We start from the raw sequence: 24,861 nt of genomic DNA, 5'->3' as shown, positions 1-24,861 counted from the left end.
GTATGGGAGGAATGTATGGGAGGGACATGTATGGCAGGAAGTAGAACAGAGGTGAAGTGACAGAATTTAAAGCATTCCAAAATTGCCAGAATTCAGAGCTTCCAGAGAAATAGTAGGCTTCTCCAAGATCAGCCTTAAGTCCTTCTTCTTGTAAGAACTCTTCCCTGTTGTAATTCAGACTGCATGTGTAGCTTGCTACACACAGGCTAGAATATTTATATTTATTTTTGCAATGCCATAGGTAAAAACAATTTAACAATGCCAAGTACAGATGTTACTCATAAAAACTTCTCATTTCAAAACAAATGTTTTCTATTTCCCACAAAAAGTTAAAATTACATGCAGCTATATGAAGGTTAATTGCTTAAGATGCACAATTATATATCAGAAGATTTTGCTAAAATAGAAACATACTGGACTACATCATTTTAACAAGGCAATTACACAGAACTAGAAAACTGACTCTGTAGTAAAATATAAAAATCTACAATTATAAATATAAATTTGGTCCATGGAATCACTATAGAAGTAGCAGTATTTACAGTAAGTATCAGATTACTATGCTAAATATCTAACTGAAATCTTAAAATGTTGAATGTTATGGAGAATGGTATTTTATTTACATTCTACTATATTAAAAGTTATATTTCTAGCAAATGTAAGGTCATTATAAATACAGCAAATAAACTGAGTTCTAAAACCATGACATGTTTTTCTGTAGTTGAGAATTCCCTAACACCTATAAATATGGTAGTTTTAAGTTAAAAATAAATCCAGATAAATCAAAAACTAATACTGAAAAAACATACTACAATTCAATTCTTAGAAACACTGTAAAAGTCAATTAAATTAGTCCAGACGTAACAACGTATTACAAGAAATCTTTCAAGAAAAGGCACACATTGTTAATGATGTAAGTTTTGCAGTAAAGTCATATGCAACAGAAATAACTGTTTGAATGAAGGATGGGAACTGAGTATATATATATATATATATATATAATAACCGAGAAGATTACCCACCCCCACAAAGTATAAAACTGAAAATAATAATGGTAAACGCCAGGTATGACCGATGTGCTGTAGGTTTTTGTGTGTTTAATTCCCTTTGTTAATCAAACTAAGGATTCCAAACTTTCAGCTGCATTTCCGTCAGGTAAGGCTGAGCCATTACTGTCCATAGATGCTGAGGGATTTTCTTCTTGCCTTGTGCTAACAAGGCTGAGAATAGCTTTGTACAGAAACTGGTACTGTTCCTGGAGAAGGAAAGAGGATATTTTCAATGTGTTTTCACAAACAATAATGCTAGATTTTATTACAACACTGTTACTCAATTAATAGCTAATGTGTCAGTCAGGTAAACGGAGACATTGGCAGCTTAGTGCAGGGCAGCATCTCAAGTGTCTCTGAAGAGGAGGCTCAGCAAAGGCAGAGTTCCACTAGGGAACGGCAGATGATCTGAGAGGGCAGAGGAATATTTTTGATTCCTGGATGGTTACATGAGGAGAATAAAGAAATCCTGGAGTGGAAGGAGTGGAGAGAACTAAGAAAGACTAAACAGAGTAGAGAAGATTAAGAAAGACTAAGCAGAATAGAGAAGATTTGGAGCTGGAGTGTTAGTATGGACTCATGGATCTGTGGTGAAAAGAGCAGCAAGCTGGAAACTGCACCTAGAACAGATGGGAGATGGGAAAGTGGAAATCTGAGAAAGAGGGACCAGGCCTTTGCTGGAGGCTTCTGGGAACAGATGGGTGAGAGAACTGATGCTGCTCCTGAGGCGGGAAGAGCTCCCATGGCGCAGAGCCTCCTATCAGGCCCCTCAGTCTGGGCTGGCTAGTCAGGAGAAGGGGACGACACATTTCATGAAAGTCAATGGCAAAGTTCCCACTCTTGGAATGGGGTCAGGATTAAGGCTATTTGATGTTTGCCTTTTTTTTTTTTTCCCTTGAATATGCCATATCCTTTGAATATGACATGAACATGCCATATATGAACATGTGTCAATCCTGTCCGTCTTGTCAGAAATTCAGTAACTCTATCTCTGGGGTTTTACTGTTCTCTTTATTACACCCACTGTAACTCTGCAGTAGTATGGACAGAACTCATAATTTCTGTAATGCATTTTCATCGTTATGGCACAGATTTAAGTGCACACACAAATCTAGTTTGCTGTAGTTTTTTTCTTTCTTTCTTTCTTTTTAGTTCTTCCCTCTGTAAGTACAATGACACTGGTGCCAAGTGACCATTCAACAGATTAGGAAAGTTCAAAGTCAGTCCTGGACTGGAAAGCTAGGGTAACTACTTCATAGTCTGCTCAGAATTCAAATTTATTTCCTGATTAACAGAAAAACATTATTTACATGACATAGTGCTGAATTTTTATGAGGGTGGCAGTTATGCACACTTTGAATAACTAGCCAGTTATTCAAACAGTTAACAACTAACCATTTCTTCATGGGAAATACTTTTGTTTGGAATTAGCTATAGGTCTACTACACTGCTCCTGGGAAACAGTTCTGATTGATTGACTCATGAAGTTATGAGTGCTGCAATAAAGTTGCCCTCACACCTAAATATGTTAATAATACTAGACGTATTTAAAAAACAAAGTACACATTTTGCTTAATACTTACGACATCCGTGAAGACTCCAGGCCTCATCAAATTTATCATCTTAGCTACCTGATAAACATCCACAGAGTTTTCATTTTCTAGCTGATGCATGAGTGTTGTTAGTGCACAGAAGGTACCTGCTGTCACCCCTCCATGCCTTTGGAAAAACAAAACAAAACAAAAACACATACACAGATAAAAGTCTATCAACTGGGTCAGATTCCCACAGCTAGACAAAATACAAGGGCTAGGGTAGACAGATAAGATGAATTTCCATGATGTGATCTTTACACCTTTTTGAAACTGCACAGCAGTGCCTTAGCACGATCTTCACAGTACTTGACTACAACTTTTGGGGAGACTTTAAAAGTCATCTTAGAAGTGTTTCCCCACAATCATGTACTAAGAGAATCGGGAAGGCTTTAAGGTCCATTTACAATAATTCATTATTCTCAGTCATGTTTTAACATCTGGGGCAGGGTAAGTCTCCTCAGCTAAATAACCTAATTTCTCTCAATAATAAAGAATGAAGCCCTGATTGATTTCATTTCCACCACCCAACTCAGTAATGATACAGAGTATCAAAAATGATCAAACTGAAAAAAGAACATTCAGTGCATGATTAAATCCAAATGTGTCTCTCTTGATGCAGTCAAAACAGAGCATCAGCGCTCCTGCTAGGAGCAGACTTCCTGCCTTGTTTCAGTGACCCTCATTCTAAATTAGCAGCAAATGTGACTCTAGAGAAAAAATATCAAGACAAATTGAAAGCTACAGTTCTTACTCATCATGTACAATCATGGGTCCATCCCGGTTGGAAGTTTCCTCTTTGATGATGCTGATCAGTTCAAAAGTTTTGCTAATAGGACTATCAGGATTGGGCCATTTTGGACACTGAAAATGTCTCACTTCAAGTACATAGTCATCCTAAAAGAGAATTAAAATAAAAAAAAGGACATAACTAATGCTTAACATTTTAAGAGAAAGAAGAAAGCAAAAAAAAAATAGATCTTTTCCCTTTTAAGGCATCATTGAAAGAGACCAGCATTTCTAGGGATTCTTCTTTAAAACAGAAACAAAAACATGACTCTTGTTCAGGATTAGGATCTCATCAGAACTCAACCTTCCAGGTCTGGCTCAGTTGCAGAGCAACAGGCTACAAATGCCCAAGACCCTCCTAACCCCTTCTCTTGAGAAATGGCAGCAAGGTGCCCCGTTCCAATAAGTGCAACGCAGTTCAGAGCCCGCTGTGCACATCTGCTATGTTGAAGGGGTAGAAAAGATGAAAGCACCCATCAGTAATCCTAATGTTATATAGTAATGTATAGTAATGGACAACCCCTGCCCTCTCCATGCAGACAGCACACCCAGAAGCTCTCTAACCTTGTGCTTGGCTAGCCCAGGCTCCCCTTTCCCTTTATTTTTTTCCACTTCGTCCAGTCCTGTTATCTTGGTGCCCTAATTTCTCTCACATTTACCATAGAAAATGTAATAAAATGTAGGCATTACCTTTAGCAAATGAAATCTCGAGAGTTACAAAGTTTATGACACTGTTACCTGTGTAGCTTCTAAAATAAAGTCTTGGATAATGAGCTTCTCCTCGTTAGACAGACACTTGTGTTCTTCAGCAATCATAGTAACTTTAAAACTCTCACAATTTATTGGCTCATCTTTGTTTGGCCAGTAAACAAATTCATCTTCAGCCTCAAGGAAGAAAAAAAAAAGGAATTTTCAAATATCAAAATAAAACTTACTCCAACTCAATATATAATGTGCTGTGCATGTAATCAGTGCAGCCAACTAGATTTAAATTGAAAAATCAAAATCTGATCAGAATTACAAATGTCTGAAGTGACGTTTTTCAGATACCTTCCTTGCTATTAAGGTTAACTTAAAAACCCATCTCTTTTTTTAGGAAGTGTAACATTCATCAATATGCTTGGTGAGAAGACAAAAATAAATTCTTGTCTGTCCTTATTTTTCTAATCATGCATAGAATCATAGAATCATAGAATGCTTAAGGTTGGAAGGGACTTCTAGAGGTCATCTAGTCCAACCTCCCTGCACACGCAGGGTCACCTAGAGCACGTGGCACAGGACGGCGTCCAAGCGGGTTTTGAAGATCTCCAGAGAAGGAGACTCCACAACCTCTCTGGGCAGCCTGTTCCAGTGCTCTGTCACCCTCACTGTTAAGAAGTTTGACTTTCTGAAACATTTGCATGTCTTTCCTCCAAACACGTCACCAAACATGATGCCCTGTCATGCCTCAAAATTTCTGTAAATACTGACCTAAAAGCTCTCAGATAGATTTCAACTAAAAAAACCCTTTATTTGCAGCTTTAGGATATGAGATAGAGAAAAAACATTGTATTATGTCTTTACTTAATAATAGTTGAACAGGCTATATTACAGCTAAAATAAAAGTCTTGGAGCAAAATTAGACTTGTTTAGGATCACTCCTACTGTTTGAGTCTTTATAAATGTTAATAGGAACAATGAAATGCCTTTTCGTTCCAACTGAAATCTGCCCAGATGAGGATCTTCAGATCAACTAGGTGACTTTGAGTATTTTACATTCAGTACAATACTATTAATCTTTAACTGAGTTTGGCAAAATCTCATATATTGTCTCATTGTTTGCAAATTTTAAAATGGTTATACTAGTAAAATTTGTATACAAAATTATAGCAATCAGCCATGAATCTTACCATATTCTGGCTGTCAGGAAGCATGACTATCATTTGGGCATTATGGTCCCATATCATTCTCCAGAAATCCTTGATAGTGTGTAGTAAGGGATGCTGGGTAATAATGAATTCATTGCTCTGATAATAACCCTAAAACAAACAAACCAAAGAAAAAAACAAACAAACAAACAAAAGTCAACAGACTTAGAGTTAACATCTAGTTTTCAACATTTAAAGGGAATGTCTACCAGGTAGGGCCATAAGCCCAATAAAATAAATTCCAGAATGACACCTCTTTTGCAGAAAAAATAACTGCCACCACACCATCACAGTATTTTTCAGATGAATAGAATAAAACTCTTAAAACTTTAAAAAATTCAAGCAACTAAAGGAAAAGGACAAAAGAAATAATTGGAGAGTTGGCAATGACCAGCCAACACAGAATGAAAATACTCTGACCCAGAGGATGACATGAAGTAAATAAAAGTAAATCTCCTGAAAGATCTGAAGAGAAATTCCAGCAAGTTTTTTGATTTGGACAAACATCCCAGACAACTTCTAAACACAAAATATACCTCCTTTGCTCTATGCATCTGATGAATTATCATGCATAAACGTCACTGCAGGCATCCTTTCCCTCTCTCTCCCGAATAAACGTTTTCCATGTAAAAGACAGCCCTTACTCCTTCCTTCAGATAACAAAGGGAAAATCAAGGAATCATAGAATGGTTGAGGTTGGAAGGGATCTCTAGAGATCATCTAGTCCAAATCCTCTGCTCAAGCAGGGACACTTAGAGTACATGGCACAGGATGGCATCCAGGTGTGTTTGAAAGAACTCCAGAGAGGGAGACTCCACAACTTCTCTGGGCAGCGTGTTCTAGGGTCCTGTCATCCTCACAATAAAGAAGTTCTTCTTCATGTGGAGATGGAATTCCTGTACTTCAGTTTGTACCTATTAGCCCTTGTCCTATCACTAGCCACCACTGAAAAGAGTTTGGCCCCATCCTCCCTACATTCTTCCCTCAGGTACATATTGATCAGATCCCCTCTCAGTCTTCTCTTCTCTAGGCTAAACAGGCCCAGCTCGCTTAGTCTTTCCTCATAAGATAGACGCTCTTTAATCATCTTTGGGCCCTATGTTGAACTCTTCTTGAAGTTCTAAATCCCTCTTGTATTGGGGAGTCCAAAACTGCACACAATATTCTAGGTGCAGCCTCACCAGAACTCAGCAGAGGGGCAGGATCACCTCCCTCAACCTGCTCGCCACGCTCCTCCTGATGCAGGCCAGGATCACATTGGCCTTCTTGGCCACAAGGGCACAAGGGCACACAAGGGCTGACTCATGGTTAACTTGTTGTCAACCAGAACTCCCAAATCCCTCTCTGTAGAGCTGCTTTCTAGCAGGTCAACCCCTAATCTGTACTGAAAAGAGATGAAGGAAACCTACAGAGCAAGAAGGATAATGAAAAGATGATGCTCTATGGTCCCTGGGCTCTGCCAGGTGCAAAAGTTTGGTTTCATGACATAATCATTAAAAAATAACTTATTAACATCTGTTACTCTTAGTAGAGCCTTTGATAGGTGAAATTCAGCCTTACTGGTTTTTAATACTATGATGGTTCTACACATACACACTTAAATGAACATAAAAACAAAAATCATAGTAACAACAACTGCGGGGAGAGAGTAAAGGGTAAATAATTGAAGAAAGCTGGAAGGAGCTTTCAAAAACAGAATTATGTCACTACAATGCAGTCCCTTGGCAGCCCTGAGAACAGGTATACAGTAAGGCATGGCATTTTTTATCAGCAGTTAACTGACTTACCATGATGTAGGAAGCATTGATGTAGTCTGTCCCTTCACCAGACAGTGATGAGATACCAACTCGAGATCTTTCAACTGTAAAAAAAAAGGTCATAAAATAGTCTGTTCCATGAATAACAGATGAATTTTAGTAATGATCTCACATATTACAGTTAATGTTAGCAAAACTAAGATATATCAATCAGGATGAAGAGTTATCCAGCCCTCTCTTTCATTGTGTAGTTACTTTGCCAAATCATTTTTCACTAAAAGTTCTCTACAAAAGTAAGGTACTCATTGCCCTACACCAATGCTCAAAACCCCAGATCCTGCTGAAGAACAGCAAAAGGTTTGACACATACTATTCATAAAAATTTTGCCACCCAAGAAACCCCTTAAAACCAGCTTACCAGGAATGATGGAGGAAGTTCTGTTCTTTTCTCTGTTACACTGCTTGAGTGCAGTAGAAAAATCACACTGCTGTATGTTAGATTGACTCAGTAACTGAAACAAGGAAGTTAAAAAACTCAGGTCATGGCACAAGAATCATTCTGTCATTAGATGCATTAAACACTGGGTGCACGTATTGCAGGTTAGCTGTCTTCTTGCTTAAATTTAGACATTAGTTATCTGGGTAAATCTTTTAACTTGTCATCAGAGTCCTTTCTGTTTGCTGTTTTAGCAATTCAAACTATTCTTGGTCCCCAGGTCAACAAAGCCCCTGATGAACTGCCAGTTTAAGTTGTTCCCATATCCAGCCCCTCACCGCTTGCTGCCAGCCCAGTGTCATTTCTTCCCTTGTGCCTGCACAGCTATTTGTGTAGCTTGAAATAGTTTCCTCAAACAGTTACTTGTCTGAATTGGATGCAGAAAAATCTGCATTGTTGCCCAGACAGTACAAATGTGAGTGCTGATGTGACACAGCTCTAGATATCCTAGGTATGTAGTTTCCTGGTTTTCTCTCCAAATCTGAAATACAAGATTGACATGGTAGTCATATTAACCTACTTGTTTTGATTAATACAATTCAGACAGACAAGTGTGAAAAGGAATGTGTATATATGTCACAATGACCATTCCTAAGCATGAATTAAGTTTGAAAATCAGGTGATTCCTAGTTTCCAGTTTTCTGATTGCTAGTAAAATCAACTGGATTAATCAGAATGTTTGAAAGAATTCAAAATAACTTTCTGTAATATTTTAGGCTGACCATAAATAGTCTCCTCAAAGCAACTGCTTAGGAATAAGAGATAGCAAACCAGATAACTTCCATCAAAATGAATTAAACAGCATTTTTCTTTCTGTTTTCATCCAAAACAGTTCTTACATAGTGTTCTCACAACACTGTGTGATTCTTCAAGCCAAGACAGTAGCAAACTGTGAAATTCTTTGACCTTCTGTAGTTCATTACCTTGAAGAAATACTAGTTACTGTGTCTATGTGACCCAACGCTTCAGGAGAAAAATAATTAATATTTAACATGGCCTCATTATCTTCTGACATTGTTGACTGACTTAGCTTCTTGAGTTCTATATTTGTGATGCAACAGTTAATTGTGGAAAGAATATATGCTATCCCACACATTCCTCAGCAGAATTAAAATAGTTAGAGAAAAAGCTTGTAACAAGTTATTTCCTGATAGATTAGGAAAATCAAAAGCTATTATATTATCCTACAAAATACAGAAAAAAACCCTCAAATCCCCAAAAAACAACAAAAAACAACAACCCCCCTCAAACTGTGATTTACTTTCCTGAATTAAAAATCATAAGAAAAACTAGAATTTTCTAATTTTATTTCTTAAGTCACCACTCCAGTGAACTAGCTAGATTTCCCATTCTCCTCTTGAGTCAATGTACTGTTTCTCTCCTAAGTTCTGGGCTGCTACATGTTCAGCTTCTGAACTCTGGTCTTTCTCTGGGTGTCTGAAAGTCATCGGCATGGTACACATTGTTCTCCATATATACAAACTCTGGAGTGTTTATTTCCTCCTTCTGAGGAGGCGTCTGCTTCTACAGCTGATCAGGAAAAATCTTGTTTAAGAGTATGTAAATAATTCTCTTGCCCCAACTAGTTGTGTTCATTTGTGAAATTACTTTGAATACAAAGAGAAAGATGATGGCAGTTGCATTGAGACACTTACTCATTTGAGGATGCTAACAAGCCAAAAGCTTTTCATGTTAGCATCTCAAGAGCTCACCTTGAATTGTTTCTCCAGCCTGGTCTTTCCTGTTGGTCCAGGTATCAAGAGAGAATTAACATAGGCATGAATGTGAGTCTCAAGGACTTCTGTTTCTTTACTCAGTATCGCTTCAACCAGTGCATCATGAATGAAGATGTATTGCTCCTAGTAAAATAAAACCAAACATCTGAGCTCTAATTATTTTCATATCTTTCCTGGACATCTTCTTCAGCTAAGTTGCCACTTCCAGCTGGGTCAGCATTTCTTTGCAGTTTGCTGCTATGTAGAGTTTTCTCAAATGTGGTCCTCTACAGTAGAGGCTATTCATCTGTAGTGATAGTACGTGTTTACAAGTGCAATGAACTACACATGCAATGTATACTTGATATGATAACCTCAGATCAAATTTCCAAGTCAGCATCTTGTTCAGCGCTCCTTGCCTCTCTTCCTTGCAATAAAGTGACCACTCTTAGTTCCTACTGCTATCTTCCGTTTTCTCTCACCTCCTTTTTTCAATAAGCACTCATGTTGTTGTTGACTGCCTCTTCTTCTACTGAAAGGCACCAGGGAATCTAACCTCTGTTCTTGAAATTTCAAATAGGTTTTCTAATGCCCTGTTGTTGTCCTTATTGTTTCTTTCTGATTCTTTTACCATTCTACATATAACCTTCTGTTTAAAACAGCTGTAGTAGTACTGCCAAGAAATTGCTACTGTGTGAAGTATGATTTATACAGACTTTCTCTCTTCTGATTCCTCCCTAAAAAAAGAGACAAGAGCCCACAGATAGGCCATTTACTAGGCCATTGCTTTAAGTGAGCCTACAAGGATTGTACAATAGGAACAGGAAGCAAGCAGGGAAACCCAGTTTGGTTGCTGTTCTGCCTGATGGAACCAACATGAAGGTTGTATCATCTCTGCTACTGCAAACAGAAATATAATTCTCATTAAAAATATTTTAGTCTTACCTCAGTTTGCACCAAGTAGTTCCTTTGGGTACGTATGTGTTTTAAGAAACCAAATATATTGACTGTCCCCTCATGTTGAATTTGCTGCAGCATGCTGTCTAATACTATGTATGTGCCTGTCCTTCCAACACCAGCACTATAAAACAACAAAAAAGAATTCTTGAGTCTGAAGTAAGACACCATGAAGATAATTTTTTCTTATATATAGCTTTTTTTAACAAATTGTTGTGTGGAGAAGACTTTCCTTTAGAAATTGAATTACTATACGAATATATTACTTTATTAAAACTTCAATGTTGATAATTAAGAAAACTCTTTCCTTATAATTTTTTTCTTTATGCAAGAATAGACCTAAAGATCATTTTTAATCATTAATAAAATATCGGATAAAATAGAACTAAAAGGTTTCCTATTAGACTGCAATTTTTAGGCTGCTGCTAATACTGATAGTTAAAGTAACTTTGTCAAAGATCTTGAGCCAGTTAGAAACTGTGGTGCCCAGTTAGAAACATTTAATATAATGTGCCCAAATTATTCTGTGCTGGAACACAAGCCACTTTAAAGGACAAGCTGCATTATGCCACCCCTTAAGGATACTGCCTATGGACCTTTCATAGATATTTGACTGGGAAAAGATACTGGACTGTCTAGGAAGTGGCAGAGCTGCAGAAGATATCTGTAAAAGAAAAAGCTTAGTACTCTTCATACTCTTTCAAGAGGGAAAACAATAGTTGAGAATCTTCTTAAAGAGAGAAGATGTTAAAGAATAAAGAGTTAATGAATAGTTGGTGTCACAGTATTGCCACCATTTTGCCATGCTGTGGGGAACTCCCACAAACGGAAAGCTCTGTATCCTAAGCATATCTGCGTTGAGAAAAGAACTTGCATCTCAGAAATATTATCCCTGCCCGAAAAAAACAGCCAACCAAACAAACAAAAAAATCCAAAAAACACAGCAAAAAACCCACAATAAAATCCCATCCTTTTGGAGCCATGTTGTGTTAAAATACTTGATTCTGTTATACACTCTGACTCTTTTAGCATAATGATTACTGTGTGGTAAGAATCTAGACTAACAAACAGCCTTTTCCTTTGTAAAAATATCTAGGATATAGGTATTTTTTTCTCTATACTCCACAATGAGAATCAATTGGTTATAATTCTCCTGTAATTTATGTGGAAATGTTATGTGTGTTGGTTTATACAGTTTGGCAGCAACACTGAGATTGGTCTACCCAGCACCACCTCCTTTCTTGTTCAGAGGTGGCATGAAGCATGGGTAGATTGAATTCATACTGCCTGTATTCCACTGCCTAGTAAACATGATATAAAGCAGAAAATTCTGGGTCATTGACACACTATTACACAAACAAAATTACAAAGATTAGCAGGCACCATCTGTACTTGTTATAAAAGGCAAAGGCAAAACATGAAAACTATCAAATCACACAAATAAGTAGATAAGGTGTCACATATTTGTCCTCCACATAGCCTGTAAAGTAAAAGTTATATTTCTAATATTAGACTCTGCTGAAATTCCAGTTGACAATGACAAATGAACTTAAAAACCTTACAAAACCATTAAATACCAATATTTGAGACATGTATATATATATGTGTATATATATATATATATATATATATATGTATGTATGTATATGTATATGACCCAATGGAGAAGTCTGACTGAAGCCATACAACTTACCACTGTTACTTTTTTTTAATAAAAAAAAAAACAATGTACATGTTTGGTCATGTTGCTGATCTCTCAGGCCACTGTCATAGATCACAGTCGTATGGGGAAGCTCTTATTTTGAACTTCCCAATAACAGGCAGGGTATAAATACAGCAGAACAACCAAAACGTGGAAATTTCATTTTCCAAGCTAAAAACAGATTTCAGTCACATTAGAGCATCCCAGAAATAAAATATCTTAATTTTCAGCATTGTGAGGTGACTTTACCTGTTGGCTTCCTGAGAGTCAGCTCCAGAAGGACAGAATTCATGAGGAGGTTCTCTTTCCAAATGTTCCATCAAAGGTGAGGTACTACAGTGGAAAACCAGAACCTGCTTATATATTTTACAATAACCCGGTCCTTCACGGGCATTGTGAAGTCATTCCAGGCCTTACAAGCCATTTTTAACCATTTTTCCCTAGGCTGCTCAGTTTTAATGAGCAATGGCAGGACACCTGCCTGCACACTGTGGCACGTGCAGACCTCAAACCAATCCCCAGAAAGCTCCTCCAAGTGCAAAGAAATGCTAGAGTGCAGAGTAAGGTTAAAAACGGCAAAGTTGTAGTTCAGCCAGGAATACAGTGAGTCTTCTTTTGTGCACAGAGCTCTTCTAAGGGCTATAGAGTATCCCTGCACCAAAGAAAGCATGAGCTTAAAACATCCTAATGATATGTAAATTTGTACAAATGAAACAATTATTGCTATATACTTATCCAGTAAGCTCCCAGCAATCAAAAGAATAGCATAGAAGTTTGCAAGAAAGTAAAAAGACAAGCTTTTTTTTTTTTTTTTTTTTTTTTTTTTTTTGCAGAGCACCTTGTTTATAGCCATTACAGAGATTTATAGAAGTGGCACAGAGCTGATTGATTAGTTGGCTTTACCAAAGATAGAAATATCAGCTAAGAACTCAATATTCCTACATCAGTAATTGTTAAGTATGAATGGAGTTTTGCTTAACCCACCACTGAAAATTATTTAAAATTTTCTTTTTTTTTTCTGCAAAGCAAAAGTGGAGTGAACTTTACTAGAGTAAAAAACCACACCTGCAATGAACCACAACAGGCCCAACAGCATGACGCTTGGCATGCGATGCCTTCCGCACGAAGGTGAGCACAGGCAGTGTGTATTCTGGAACACCCATATCAGGCCATTGGGTATAATGGTACTGAGTTACTACACGTCCACTAGACCTTCCTTTCTGGGAACCCTGCAACATAAAAATAATGCCATGAATAAGTATCCCACATTTAAAAGGCATTATTTTTCATTATTTTATTTATGTAACAAATAATGTTCTCAATATTAATGTTCTTAAGTTAGTATAGTCTCTATTTCATTAAAGCAAGTCAAACATGTCAGAGTACTTTCTAGTGCTGAATATTCCAGTTTCCAAAGACAACAGGAAGGGCAGCTACCTCTATAAGCACTAGATTAAAAAGTGTCTTGGCACTGCCCCTTTAGAAAGCCATAGTAAAAGACTAAGAGCACTGTAAGGATATCCAACTACTCAACTGCCCATAAGATCTATCAATTGTTTCTGATACTCTGTTCCTCTATCAAGTGGACAGAAAGAGTAGAAATAATCTCATCCAGCTTTACTGATCAAAAAAGGAATTATCCATCTGTTTTACAAGGGGGTTAAAAATTCAGTCCTACAAAAGGAAAATTCATAGGTAGATGACTTAAATCATCCCGTATTTTCTACTGTCTGCTGGCATTCTGAAAATCTTCTGGCTCTTCAGGTAGGCAAAGTCAACATCAGTTCTTTAGCATGATCGTAACCATTTGCCTGCAACACACAACCACCGGCCAGTATCTCCTCCACCAGCTGATCAAGCCAAATTAACTCTGAAGCTGAGGAGCATCTAGGCTGTCTGAGACCTACAGGATTCAGCTTTACTTATACAGTGGAAAAGAGCTACCAACTGCTTTAAAATATTCTGAGCAACTTTCAATGTTTCCTTTATACCAAACTATTTTTTCAGGATGCCACAAACCTTTTTGACTTTGGTGTTTCTAATAGTAAAATGCCTCACTGTGTAATAGGCAAGTACATGAACACTCTTCTGAGTAACCAAGAAGTTCCCATATTCTTCACTACCTTCAACAGGCCAGTACTGGTCACATTTTCTCTGTTGGAAAGAGAATGAGAAACAGAGAAAGAAGGAAAATAATTGTCAAACTGTTAAGGTTTAAACTTAAGAGTACAGTCAACCACAGAAATGTACAAGAACTCCCAGTTTGTAATATATGTGGTCTTCATCTCAAGAGAACAAAGAGTATTTATTTATTTTGTGCTGTAAAGACATCTGTCTGTGTGAAGATATTCTTTATTTGTAATACCAGAAAAAAGAGAGATTTAAATCATACAATTGGAGCTGAAGACCTCTAGTATTGTGAAAACTGCTATTCTGTATACACTCTAAAATATAAAGAAAATCTAAAGACAGATGGTCTGCAGGAATAGCAGGAATGCATTCCACACAAGAGTAAATCTGCTCTGCCACTGCTTCAAGTCGTTAGAGTCATTGGGGTATTTTGCTTGGGTCACAGAATGGGTAAAATATACTGGCATCTGGTCAGAGGAGAAAAGAGAAAACTTGTGTGGTTCAAAATAGGGCCATATAGAGCTGCAATGGGTGCCTTTTGGGTGGGCTGCCACTTAAGCCTTCTCTAGAAGTACTACAGTACACATTTATAGTAATTTATAATCTTAAAATAGTACTTAGAGCACTATTTTATAGTACTTAGAGGACTAGAGTACTTAGAGGACTAGAGTACTTAGAGTACTGTTTTTCTGGACATCCGACAAGCACTTAATTGGTCATATGACAAGAACGTACGCATTTGAGGTCATGGGTCTGTATGCGGCAAGCGTGAGACAGTGACTACTCATGTGACCCCATTGGGTCACAGATGCATATCCCCCATCAGGTAATCAGACGAAGACACATCCTGTGATAAACGATGACCTCATTTTGGTTCACAGAACTAATGTATATCTAGTCAGGTGATGGTAGGAACTGTGGGTGTCATGGGATGTTAAAAGGGAGTAGCCTGTGAACATCCGTAATGCTTAATTTAAATTAAAGTCATCTCCTTTACAAAGTCTAGGGCACCCTTGGAAAAGAGATTTACAGAAAATAGATTGCTTAGCAGAACTGAACCATTGTCCATAATCTGGCCACTCCTAACTATATCCAAGAAGGCATTTTCTAGTATAAGCCATTCAAGACCTCAGTTATAAATTGAGTTTGAATGTTTTCCTTAGTTTCATACTCCAAATCCTCATCTTTATGTTTCTATGACCAATTCTAGCACAAGCAACTACTACAAAGTATAGCTTTTTTCTCAATAAATGCCTAAAAAAGTCTTTTAAAAGAGAGGAAGTAGCCTCCTAGAGGCAGATCTATCAATAACAGAGATAAATAACAAAGATACTCATACCCTTCCTTTCTCAACAAGATTAGTTATCATCACAATAACTTCTACGTTATGTTCCCATATCATTCTCCAGAAATCTTCTGCTGTTGATTTTAGTGGCCCTTGAGCTGCAATGTAGGCTTTTGGCTTGTTGTAGCCCTAAATTGAAAGATAACAAATGACACTTGTTAAATCACAGTCTGTGAGCAAAAGGAGGTTGGGAGGACTACATGGTATTTTATATATCTTTTTTTAAAGAATCTCAAGAGCTTTTAAGTACTTTTGAATTTACAACTGTCTAATTCACAGAATGTCTTTGGTACCAACTGACATATGAATGGAACTGTTATGACAATGTTTATCATTCCAATAAATAGGATATAGAGTCTACTGCCTGTGTTCTGGCAGGATGTTGACATGGTAGTGATTATGAGACATCTGTCATGATAGGGGTTTAAGAAATAAATCATGATCATTCGCATGTAAATTACTGGGTAACAAAAACTGAATAAATGGTGTCTCTATGAAACTGTCAGCCAAATACCGTCTTCCCCTCCTAAGATTATCTCAAAGGGAAGAATTAACCGCTTACCAAATATGTGTAAAGGCATAAATATTCACGTGAAATGCGTCTGAAACTATTGAGACCTGATAGAACATTTTATGCTTCACAAAGCTCTTCACTAAGCTGCAGCTGCTACAATATCAAGATGGATTCAAGAAAGAATTGGAGATTTATCTGCTCTTCACTTTGTGAGGTTTAAGTCAGATCAAAAGGTGTTTTTTTTTTCTTTTAACAAAGCCCCTAATACTGTGATGCTTTTTTTAAAGTCTATTTACTTCCATGCCTCAGTATTTAGAGAAAAGACTCTTCTGACATGTGAATGGATTGGCAGATAGAAAAATGCACTTACATCAACATAGTTGGCATTAATGTAATCGGTGAGTTTTCCATCCTTTTCTGAAAGTTGTGCTAATTTAACCCTAGTATGATCATCTGCATTAAAAAAAAATAAAAAAAGGGACAAAGGAAGCATAGGGTTATATTCTTCCTGTAACATGTTCAAAGAAAATTTAATGGATTTTTATACTATTTCTAAGCTAGCACATGTAAACATCCTGTGTTTAGGTATGAAGCAAATGGAAAGTTCTAATTTGCAGAAATATAACCTAATCAACCAAAAGATTCAGAACTTCAGAAATTTATTTTAGAAGTAAATGGTAATATTTTTAAAAAGTAAAATAAATAAATAAATAAATAAAAGATCTTTTCATATGACAAAAGTGTACAGCTCTTTGAAGCCAGTGGAAGTTCAAAATGTGCAATTGATGGAAACCTGAGTTCCTTGAGAAAAGTAGTCTAGCTGAAGTAAAAATGAATGAAAAGAAAGTGTTGCATGAATTTGTCATAACTGTAGAGTACAATGTCATGGTAAATAAAGACTAACGTTACTTGCACGTATTCAGTATTATATAGTAAATACAGTGATACTGAGGTGCACAATTTATTTGCCTACATGGAAGTATCCCAGGCATTGTTCTCCTGCTTGTGAAGGGTAGAGTCTGGACTGCCAAGTCGGCCCATTAGTCCTGGATGCTGTGGCATACCTCAAATGATGGAAGGCACCCACGCTTAGGTAACTGACTCCTTTCTTGAGAAGCATTCATTTCAAGGCAAAGAGTGGAATTTGCAGCTTGGAGACCTATGGGAACCTATGGAGCTGGTTGGCTGAAGAGCCTTCAGCTGATTGCCTAGTCAGTCAGCTAGGTGACTACTTTAGGGCGAGCTAAAGGTTTTTTAGCCTCCATCATTTACAGAGACCTGATTCTGCTTCACATCGCACTTCTTTCTACTTGAGATGCCCTAAGGTAGCTGACACCTCAGTAAGGGGCTTGAAACCTGTGGGAAATCCACATCATTCTGGAATGACAGTGGAAAGCTGGCAGGATGCCCTACTACATCTTGGATGTCCTGGTCAACTGAATGTGCCCAAGACCTTTCTTGACTATAATGAGAAGCCAGATATCAAACCCCATGTAAACCCCTATGCCTAAAGACATTACTCCCAAACTGGTTGGGTAGTTGGGCTGACATGAGAGTTAAATTTGAAATGCAGAGGTAGCTATTGTATTAACTGTCCAAAACACATGATCTTTATGTAGCTAAAACACATGATCTTCATGTAGATTTAAGGCATACTGGGGCTGGCTTTTCAGATTCCTTTCCAAATACTGGCTTCATAATGTCATTATAAGGCAATCTCCTAGCTCCTTTTGGGTCACCACAAAAGACACATATATCTTCCTTGAAAACAAATGCTTATCGAAGCACCAGAGTGTCAGAGGACTGCTTGAAGAGATGTAACGTCTTGTTCTATTCCTTTTTGGGCATTTTGCTGACTATTAGTCAGAGTTTTCAGTCCAGAGTTTTTCTCCTGTCCCCATAAAAGATTCTACTTGTCTACAACATTTCTTGCATAAAACACCAAGTGCAGCATTTACTTACAGGCAACAATATTTATATATCGATTCTTATTCTTGTTGTCTGGGTGATTAGAGCTGTCTGATGTAATACCTAGATCTACAGTACAGCTCTGGATTTCCTGAAAAAAGAATGCACATGATAGTATAGTAATTATTAAGATATACACAGTGTATTAAAATACAATAAGCTAGCATGAAAAACCACAACCTTACACCCAATTATCTATGATATTTTACAACTACTTCATTGCTAAAGAAATGCAGTGAAATAATTCCTTACCTGATAAAACTCTTTCAGTGTCTAATGAGGGAATGAATGCAAAAAAAGTAAAAAAAATCAAATTCCACAGCACAGAACAATGGATAAAAGTGTTTATATAAATTACAATTACTATATGGAAAACAGTTATGGTCATGCAATATATCTCCATAATAACAACAAAGCTGACTATTTTGACACAACTCAAAATAAATTAGCTATTCTGAACTTCGAAATAACTTTTTTGTTAAAATACCGGTATCTCTTTTCCCATCTTTAACTTGAATGTTATACACGGGGACTGGGAAAAGTGCATACATGTAAGCAACATAATTGACTCTAGACAGATTATCTAAATAATTAATTATTCATAGGATTTATGAAGACTTATTATTGGTCCTTATAACTGAATTACTTTCTCAGTTGATTGTTCTTGCTCTCTTTGAATGCAGTTGCAAAGCCCTCACTCGGACAAGGATAATGTGCAACTCAGCCTCATGGGACTGTTAACTGCCAGCAGTTTCCCAATGTATTTATAAAAACTGCCTGCAGGAGACAGGCTTGAGAAGGCTGGCACAAAGTCTATAAAATTCATAGAATTCATTTCTTTATATTTTAATAATTACTTTAATTCACGGGAATTTCAAACATTTGTAAGGCTCACAGTGTTATATAAGAAATATATTGCCATGAATAAAATACTTTAATAATATTTTGCAATGTCTTCTAGGATGTATTTTAAGATGAACTATCTTCCCCATTAGCTATTTAAACACATATGAGAAAAGTAGTTACAAGCTTTGCTACAGCCTGCTAAATTAGATGTCAATTATAAGTTTCTTCATATAATATAAACAAAGATTGGAACATGCCTATGCCCCTCTCTGCAAGTGTATGCTGATTCTGCAAAGTTACTGAGTAAATTATTCTATAACTTCTCACTGAAATGCAAGACATTGGGTCTTTGGATCATTCATGCAATTTAAGAAAAGAAGCTGATGAACAGTTTTGATTTTTGATTAGTTTCCTCATTTCTTGTGAAGGGATATCGATATCACCATATTTACACAAAATCCTACAACATTTGCTCTTTTTAATAGCCAGGCTATCTGGAGTTTAGTCCTGTCAATGCCAAGGCACACAATTAGCTTCACATATGAGCCTGTAATGGCATTTACAAGCATTTACAAGTTTGATCCCACAATCCGAAGGATATTTTGAATGTTATATTAGTTGGAGAAGAAATATTAACAATGTAGTTAGATAAATGCCACAGAGTTTTTGGTCTATCGGATTACAATTTATTGAATGGGGAAACAAAAAGCAAAACCAAAAGATGTGAAAGTATGAATTACTTTCAATATTGTCTTAGCAGTAGGACTACAAGAACGTTTTAAATCAATATATATCTCTAATAACCGTTTCTGTCTCAATTAAGAATATTAATAGAAATAATAATAGAAAATACATGCCAAGAATTTTAATAATACAGCTCTGATTACAGAGTTGAGATTTATAGTGTTTATTTTATAAACGACAAGATAGAACAAACATCTATCTTGGCTATCATGTATCTGAATGTCAATAACAATGATGTTCACTAGCTACTTACAGTGATATTGGCATATTATATGATGAGTATATGTTTCAAAGTTTTGAAATATCTCATATGAACCACATACTTTATGAAAGGCACTGTAAAGCTTTCACTACCCTATATGAAGACTCTGCATTAGGTCCCCTAATAGTCTTGTCACGTGTGCTCATTATTACTTCCATATTTTTTCTCTGTAAATGGAACAAGTAAATATAGGTGACTTTGCAAAATTCAATTGGCATTAGTGTTGGAAAGCTTTAAGTCTACACCTGATGAGCTATTATACAGGTTATTCACACAACCATTTAGCATTTTATCACAGTGAAAACCATCCCCACCTGCATCTCAATTCTGTTAGCTTTAATAAATCACCCTAGCTTTCAAACATGAGCAGTCCTATTGGGTTCAAGGTTACACATTTATAAAATTGGTCACCAAGTCACAATCTAATGCCCAGTTCTTTGCTTCCATTTGCATTTAAATCTAACGTTATCTGCATGTGCTAAAAATAAAAGATGACATCATAGAGCCATACCTCAAATTCTTCAGAAAAACCATTACTTGCATGTAAATCTGCAACATGTTTTGGAAAATGCTTTATTGGAATTGCTCCAACATCATCTTAAGAGTGGGAAAAGACAAAAAACATATTTGTGAAGAATAAAAAGCCAGAGTGACATATAAAGTTCATGCTTAGGCAATCCACACAACATCCTGAAATAAAACTTCTACTATGAACTTATGCCAAGAACTTGGATATATGTCTCTCCTTAAAATTGAAATCACTTCCTAACATAGACAGCATTTCTAAAACATTCTCTAGTATCTATACATTTCTGAAGGGCTATTCTGAAAAAAAAAAGACATGTAAAATGCCTAGAAAGGTCTGTCTTTATCTTTAAGCCTCCCAAATCAACATGCTGGTTCTGCAAGATGACGAGTTAGTTTGTAAATTGAAGAGCACTCAAACCTCCCTGCAAAGTCAAGGAGTCTTAGCAATTTTCTGCAATACATGGAAAGGGAGACAGCAGGAGTAGAGCTGTGGATAGTACTGGGAGAGGAAGAACGATGAGGAAAAGGAGTCAGGATTTTGACAGCAGTACAATTTTTACTGATGTGTTGCACATTTGCATTTAAATCCTAAGGAAACAACAGCTAAACTTCCTCTTTCACACAAAGAGCAAGTTTTTCCAGTAATGAATGATCCCTCCTCACCCGTTTTCCACATTATTCTATGATATTCTATATGATATTCTATGATATTGATAATAATTTTTATTTTAGATCCTGAGAGTATCAACTACAAACTTAGGCTTCAGGCATCATACATCAACTTTTAAGTGAAGATTTTCTTTTTATCATTTAATATATGTAAATTGGAATTGACATGCATATAAAAATGTTTTCTAGATACTCACAAAGAAAATGTCTACATTTTCATCCTGTAAATACACCCTGTGTGTTCTGATATTGAGTCTGAACTTTCAGTCTGATGTTTACATTTCATGAAATATCCTTTTTACTTTATTTAAACATGAAAAAACACTTTTGTGTAGAATATTCATTAGGGATCATGTCAAAAACCTTTGGGACTTTTAATCTTTTCTTTCCTGTAAATATGTTATGTAAACACAGTCATCTGTTCTGTTAATTACCTGTTATAGACCATATTATTTTAACTAGTTTTGGCTCTGAAGAATAAAGATTTTTTTAAGTGTTTCATGGATTTAAAACATTTTTATTTCACAATTTGAAATTCCATCACTGTTTCATATGAGAAGGAAACATTAAAAACATTTTACAGAGACCCGTTATTTGTATCAACAGATGTTCAGTATTTAGGCCATAAAATATTTTTAGCTTTCAGTTACCAAGAATTTGTTGAATTGTATTGAGATCCATCTGGTCTTCCACTTACAGGAATAGACCTGAATACTAATAGTAAATTTATTCAGTCAAGCCTAAGGGAGGGTGAACAAAAGTGTAAAACTATGTTCACACTTTGGAGCAGGGACCTGGAATAAAGTGTTTATTCTATGGAATACCAAACCAAGAGGGAAAATAGATGACCTGATGAGCATGGACCATAAGGTTTGATGTTATTATTATTGTATTTTCTGACCAGTGCTAATTTCCCATGTAGTCACTTTTGGCTCCAGAAATACATTTTACTTCTGGATGGAAGGTATCATTTGATGCTTATTAAAGGTTGATATGAGCTCCTAACATTAACCAGTAATTCATTATTTCTAGTAAATGCCTCTTCGAATTACAGTATGAAATACATTATCTCTGCAGAACCATGCATCTTCTACCTGTGCCAATAGAACTCCATGGAAGGAAAAACAAATATATAATGAGATCTGTGGAATGTGTTTGTAGTCATAGTGGCAATAAAATATCAAACTTAACAGCTACAGCATGATCTTCCTGGCCTAAGCCATTTGCCAATATTATATCACGGGTAGCCAAAATTATTGTAAAGCTACACTGCTGAAATGTTATATTGTAGAAAACATGAAAACTGCTCACTTGACATCTGCTGCATACAAAATTAAACAAAGCATTCCTTGGCACTTGGAGTTTTTCCATAAAATACTTTATGTGCATTTCAGTCATTTAAAAACACTTTTAAGTTAATATTTATCAGCTTTTTAGAAGTAAAACCACCAGCCAAAGAACACATATTTTAAGCACTCAGAATAGCGGTAAGTGTAATTCTTTCTCAATGAATGGAAAACACTGCCTACCTGAGGTGAGTTGGTCAGAATAAATTGCAAGGAAATTATACAATTGCACTGTGATACAGTTGTATTGCAATACTGGTAGAGACTAAGAACAGAAATTTCGTATAATGAATTACACTTGACATTCACATATAATCATATATTCCTGGAGCATCAAGGTATGTGCCTGCCTATTAACCATTTAGAAAAAGGTTATGCATCTCTAACAACAGCAATCAATGCAAGCCACATTTAAAGATGTCTACAATTTTGTTACAACAGAAACTTGAAGTTTGGAATTTATTTAAATAAATGTCTTTACTAGATATCTACACATGCTGAGTTTCCTTCTTTAGTCATTGTGAGAGCACTCATTTCCCCATGTAATTGCACCATTTGAAACAGCATTACTTATGCAACAAGATATTCTTTTCTCATGTGTGAAAATGTGGTTCAGGGTCACTTGCAGAATTAACCTATTATTTAATGTGTTTTTCATTTCACTTGATTTGAAAGAGCTGGGGAATGCTGCACAGTGTTACTTTGATATGCTTTGAAGAGGAAAACAACGTTTCTCCAAATAACTACAGTGGAAATGGAAACAGGAGGGGCTAATATTTTGCATTTGTATATCATATTTTACATGAGACTCACAGAGAATTTTACTACTAGCAATATAGACTAACAAAATACATCAACAAGTCAAAAAAACAAACTTTACAATAGCCAGTGAAATGCAGACAGATGCAACGTGTTGGTGATGCTGGTAAAAGCAAAAGGAAACATTCTATACATAGGTTATATATTCAATGACAAAGAAAAACAGCAGAACATGTTACTGCTACAATAATTCCACTTTGAGACAGTGAATTAAAACTGTTCAGTGTAGCTCAAATGCAGGTGATACTGGCTAAAAGCTGCATCATATCTCTGAAATGACTTTGTCAGGAAAGATATACTTCTCCTGAGTTCCTAAAGGAAAGAATATTAATAGTGCTAGTCCCTGCCTCCATCCGGTATACCTGTCTTTATTAGTGTAAGAGGCCAAAAATATCTGGTTTACAGAGGTTACAGCATGTGAAGACCTCATATTGGTACATGCAAAGAGCATCTTTCAAAAACTGCCACGAATCCACAGAAGAGTCGACAAGAAATACCTGAGACTGGGAAGATTGGAGCTGGAGGAACAGAAATTACTCGAGGTGATGTATTGTCTTCTAAGTAAAAATGGGCCGTCTGGAAACATTTCCTAAAGGGTAAGAAACGCAAATAAATATTGCAAACATAAAACATCATCTGAGATCTCTTGGAATTCTGTTGTTATTAAGTGAAGATAGAAAATGATGGTTTTCAGAACCAAATCTCATGGACCGTCAAACGCAGCTGCTATAGTATAATTAGTCCCACAATACCACAACGAATGATGTATGCAATCTGAAGATATCACATTAGCTCAGCACGATATATAGTTTATGTATCTTTACCTATATCAGAGGCAGAAGATAGAGCACACATCAGACAGAAGCTGAGAAAGGTTCTCTACACCAGGAGCTACCGCAGATGCTGCATAACAGTCTCCAGCATAACAAAATTCCACTGCCTTCTTTGCTTATCCAAATTTTCACGCAAATTTGCTATATCTTTCCACGTGACTATGCTAGCCTGAAGGTGGTGCCAACATATGAGACAAGTTATGGTAATGCATCAATATATTCTACTGTAGACACTTAAATGTAGATGGCAACATGCCCTGCAACAGAAAAAGGGAGGCTGTGGAACTACCATGATTGTGAATAAATGACTTTTTCATAACATAGTCACAACACTGAGGGACTCTTTAACCAAGGAAGACTTCCAGAAGCTGATAGACAGAAACAGGGGAATTTGTGACTTCAGAAGGTGCTAGCTCTGTTGCAGAAATGTCTAAGTAAGAATACAAATGGGATCAACCTTAACCCACAATGCTATTTGTACCCATGCTGTAATCCAGATGTGAAGATAATAAGAATAGCATCTGTTAAGATGTTAAGAGTCCAAGCTATTCAACGGACTAAATAACCAACTGCTGCTGTAAGCGTTGCTAGGCCTCCTTAATTAAAAAATCTTCAGATGATTAGACATGCTAATAGCAATCTTTACTTTCGATCACTTAATCTATTTGAAATATTCACAACTGGTTAAAATCAGGGAAATCAGGTGAATCACGAAAATATTAATCTCATTGGATTCAGTTTGTTGAAAGCTGTTGCCTTAAGCTATTGTATGATTATTGGTATTTTATGTAATCAGTGCTACTGCAAATTCTTCTTCCATAGTGTTCCTGTGAATGAGTAGCACTGTACAGATAAAATCCCCCATATGGTTGCTATAAACAAAGAGAAATATG

The 24,861-nt window shown here is 36.4% G+C and overlaps 1 protein-coding gene across 5 annotated transcripts in view; it reads right to left on the bottom strand.

Moving 5' to 3' along the window:
• Positions 1-209: 209 nt before the first annotated feature.
• Positions 210-24,861, bottom strand: part of PTPRZ1 (protein tyrosine phosphatase receptor type Z1) — a 126,307-nt gene continuing 101,655 nt past the window's right edge. For 2 of the 5 annotated variants that reach the window (XM_088523799.1, XM_088523810.1), the window contains exons 14-30: positions 23,633-23,724; positions 20,285-20,370; positions 18,174-18,194; positions 17,916-18,012; positions 16,324-16,406; positions 15,434-15,568; positions 13,984-14,118; positions 13,030-13,193; positions 10,251-10,386; positions 9,303-9,449; positions 7,513-7,606; positions 7,125-7,198; positions 5,320-5,448; positions 4,169-4,315; positions 3,396-3,538; positions 2,633-2,768; positions 210-1,255 (exon numbers count right to left, since the gene is read on the bottom strand). In XM_088523799.1, coding sequence (XP_088379925.1) covers positions 1,115-1,255; positions 2,633-2,768; positions 3,396-3,538; positions 4,169-4,315; positions 5,320-5,448; positions 7,125-7,198; positions 7,513-7,606; positions 9,303-9,449; positions 10,251-10,386; positions 13,030-13,193; positions 13,984-14,118; positions 15,434-15,568; positions 16,324-16,406; positions 17,916-18,012; positions 18,174-18,194; positions 20,285-20,370; positions 23,633-23,724 — 1,960 coding nt within the window. In that variant the 3' untranslated portion in view covers positions 210-1,114. Of the gene's footprint in view, positions 1,256-2,632; positions 2,769-3,395; positions 3,539-4,168; positions 4,316-5,319; positions 5,449-7,124; positions 7,199-7,512; positions 7,607-9,302; positions 9,450-10,250; positions 10,387-12,213; positions 12,298-13,029; positions 13,194-13,983; positions 14,119-15,433; positions 15,569-16,323; positions 16,407-17,915; positions 18,013-18,173; positions 18,195-20,284; positions 20,371-23,632; positions 23,725-24,861 lie in introns of all 5 variants that reach the window. The other 3 variants (XM_088523806.1, XM_088523817.1, XM_088523792.1) reach the window with 2 other exon arrangements.

This window comes from Tinamus guttatus, unplaced genomic scaffold (genome assembly GCF_059628265.1).
Source record: "Tinamus guttatus ecotype Peru unplaced genomic scaffold, ASM5962826v1 Tinamus_guttatus_pri_ptg000018l, whole genome shotgun sequence".
Lineage (NCBI taxonomy): Eukaryota > Metazoa > Chordata > Aves > Tinamiformes > Tinamidae > Tinamus > Tinamus guttatus.
Note: the sequence above shows the minus strand (reverse complement) of the source record. Positions and strands in the feature narration are given on the sequence as shown.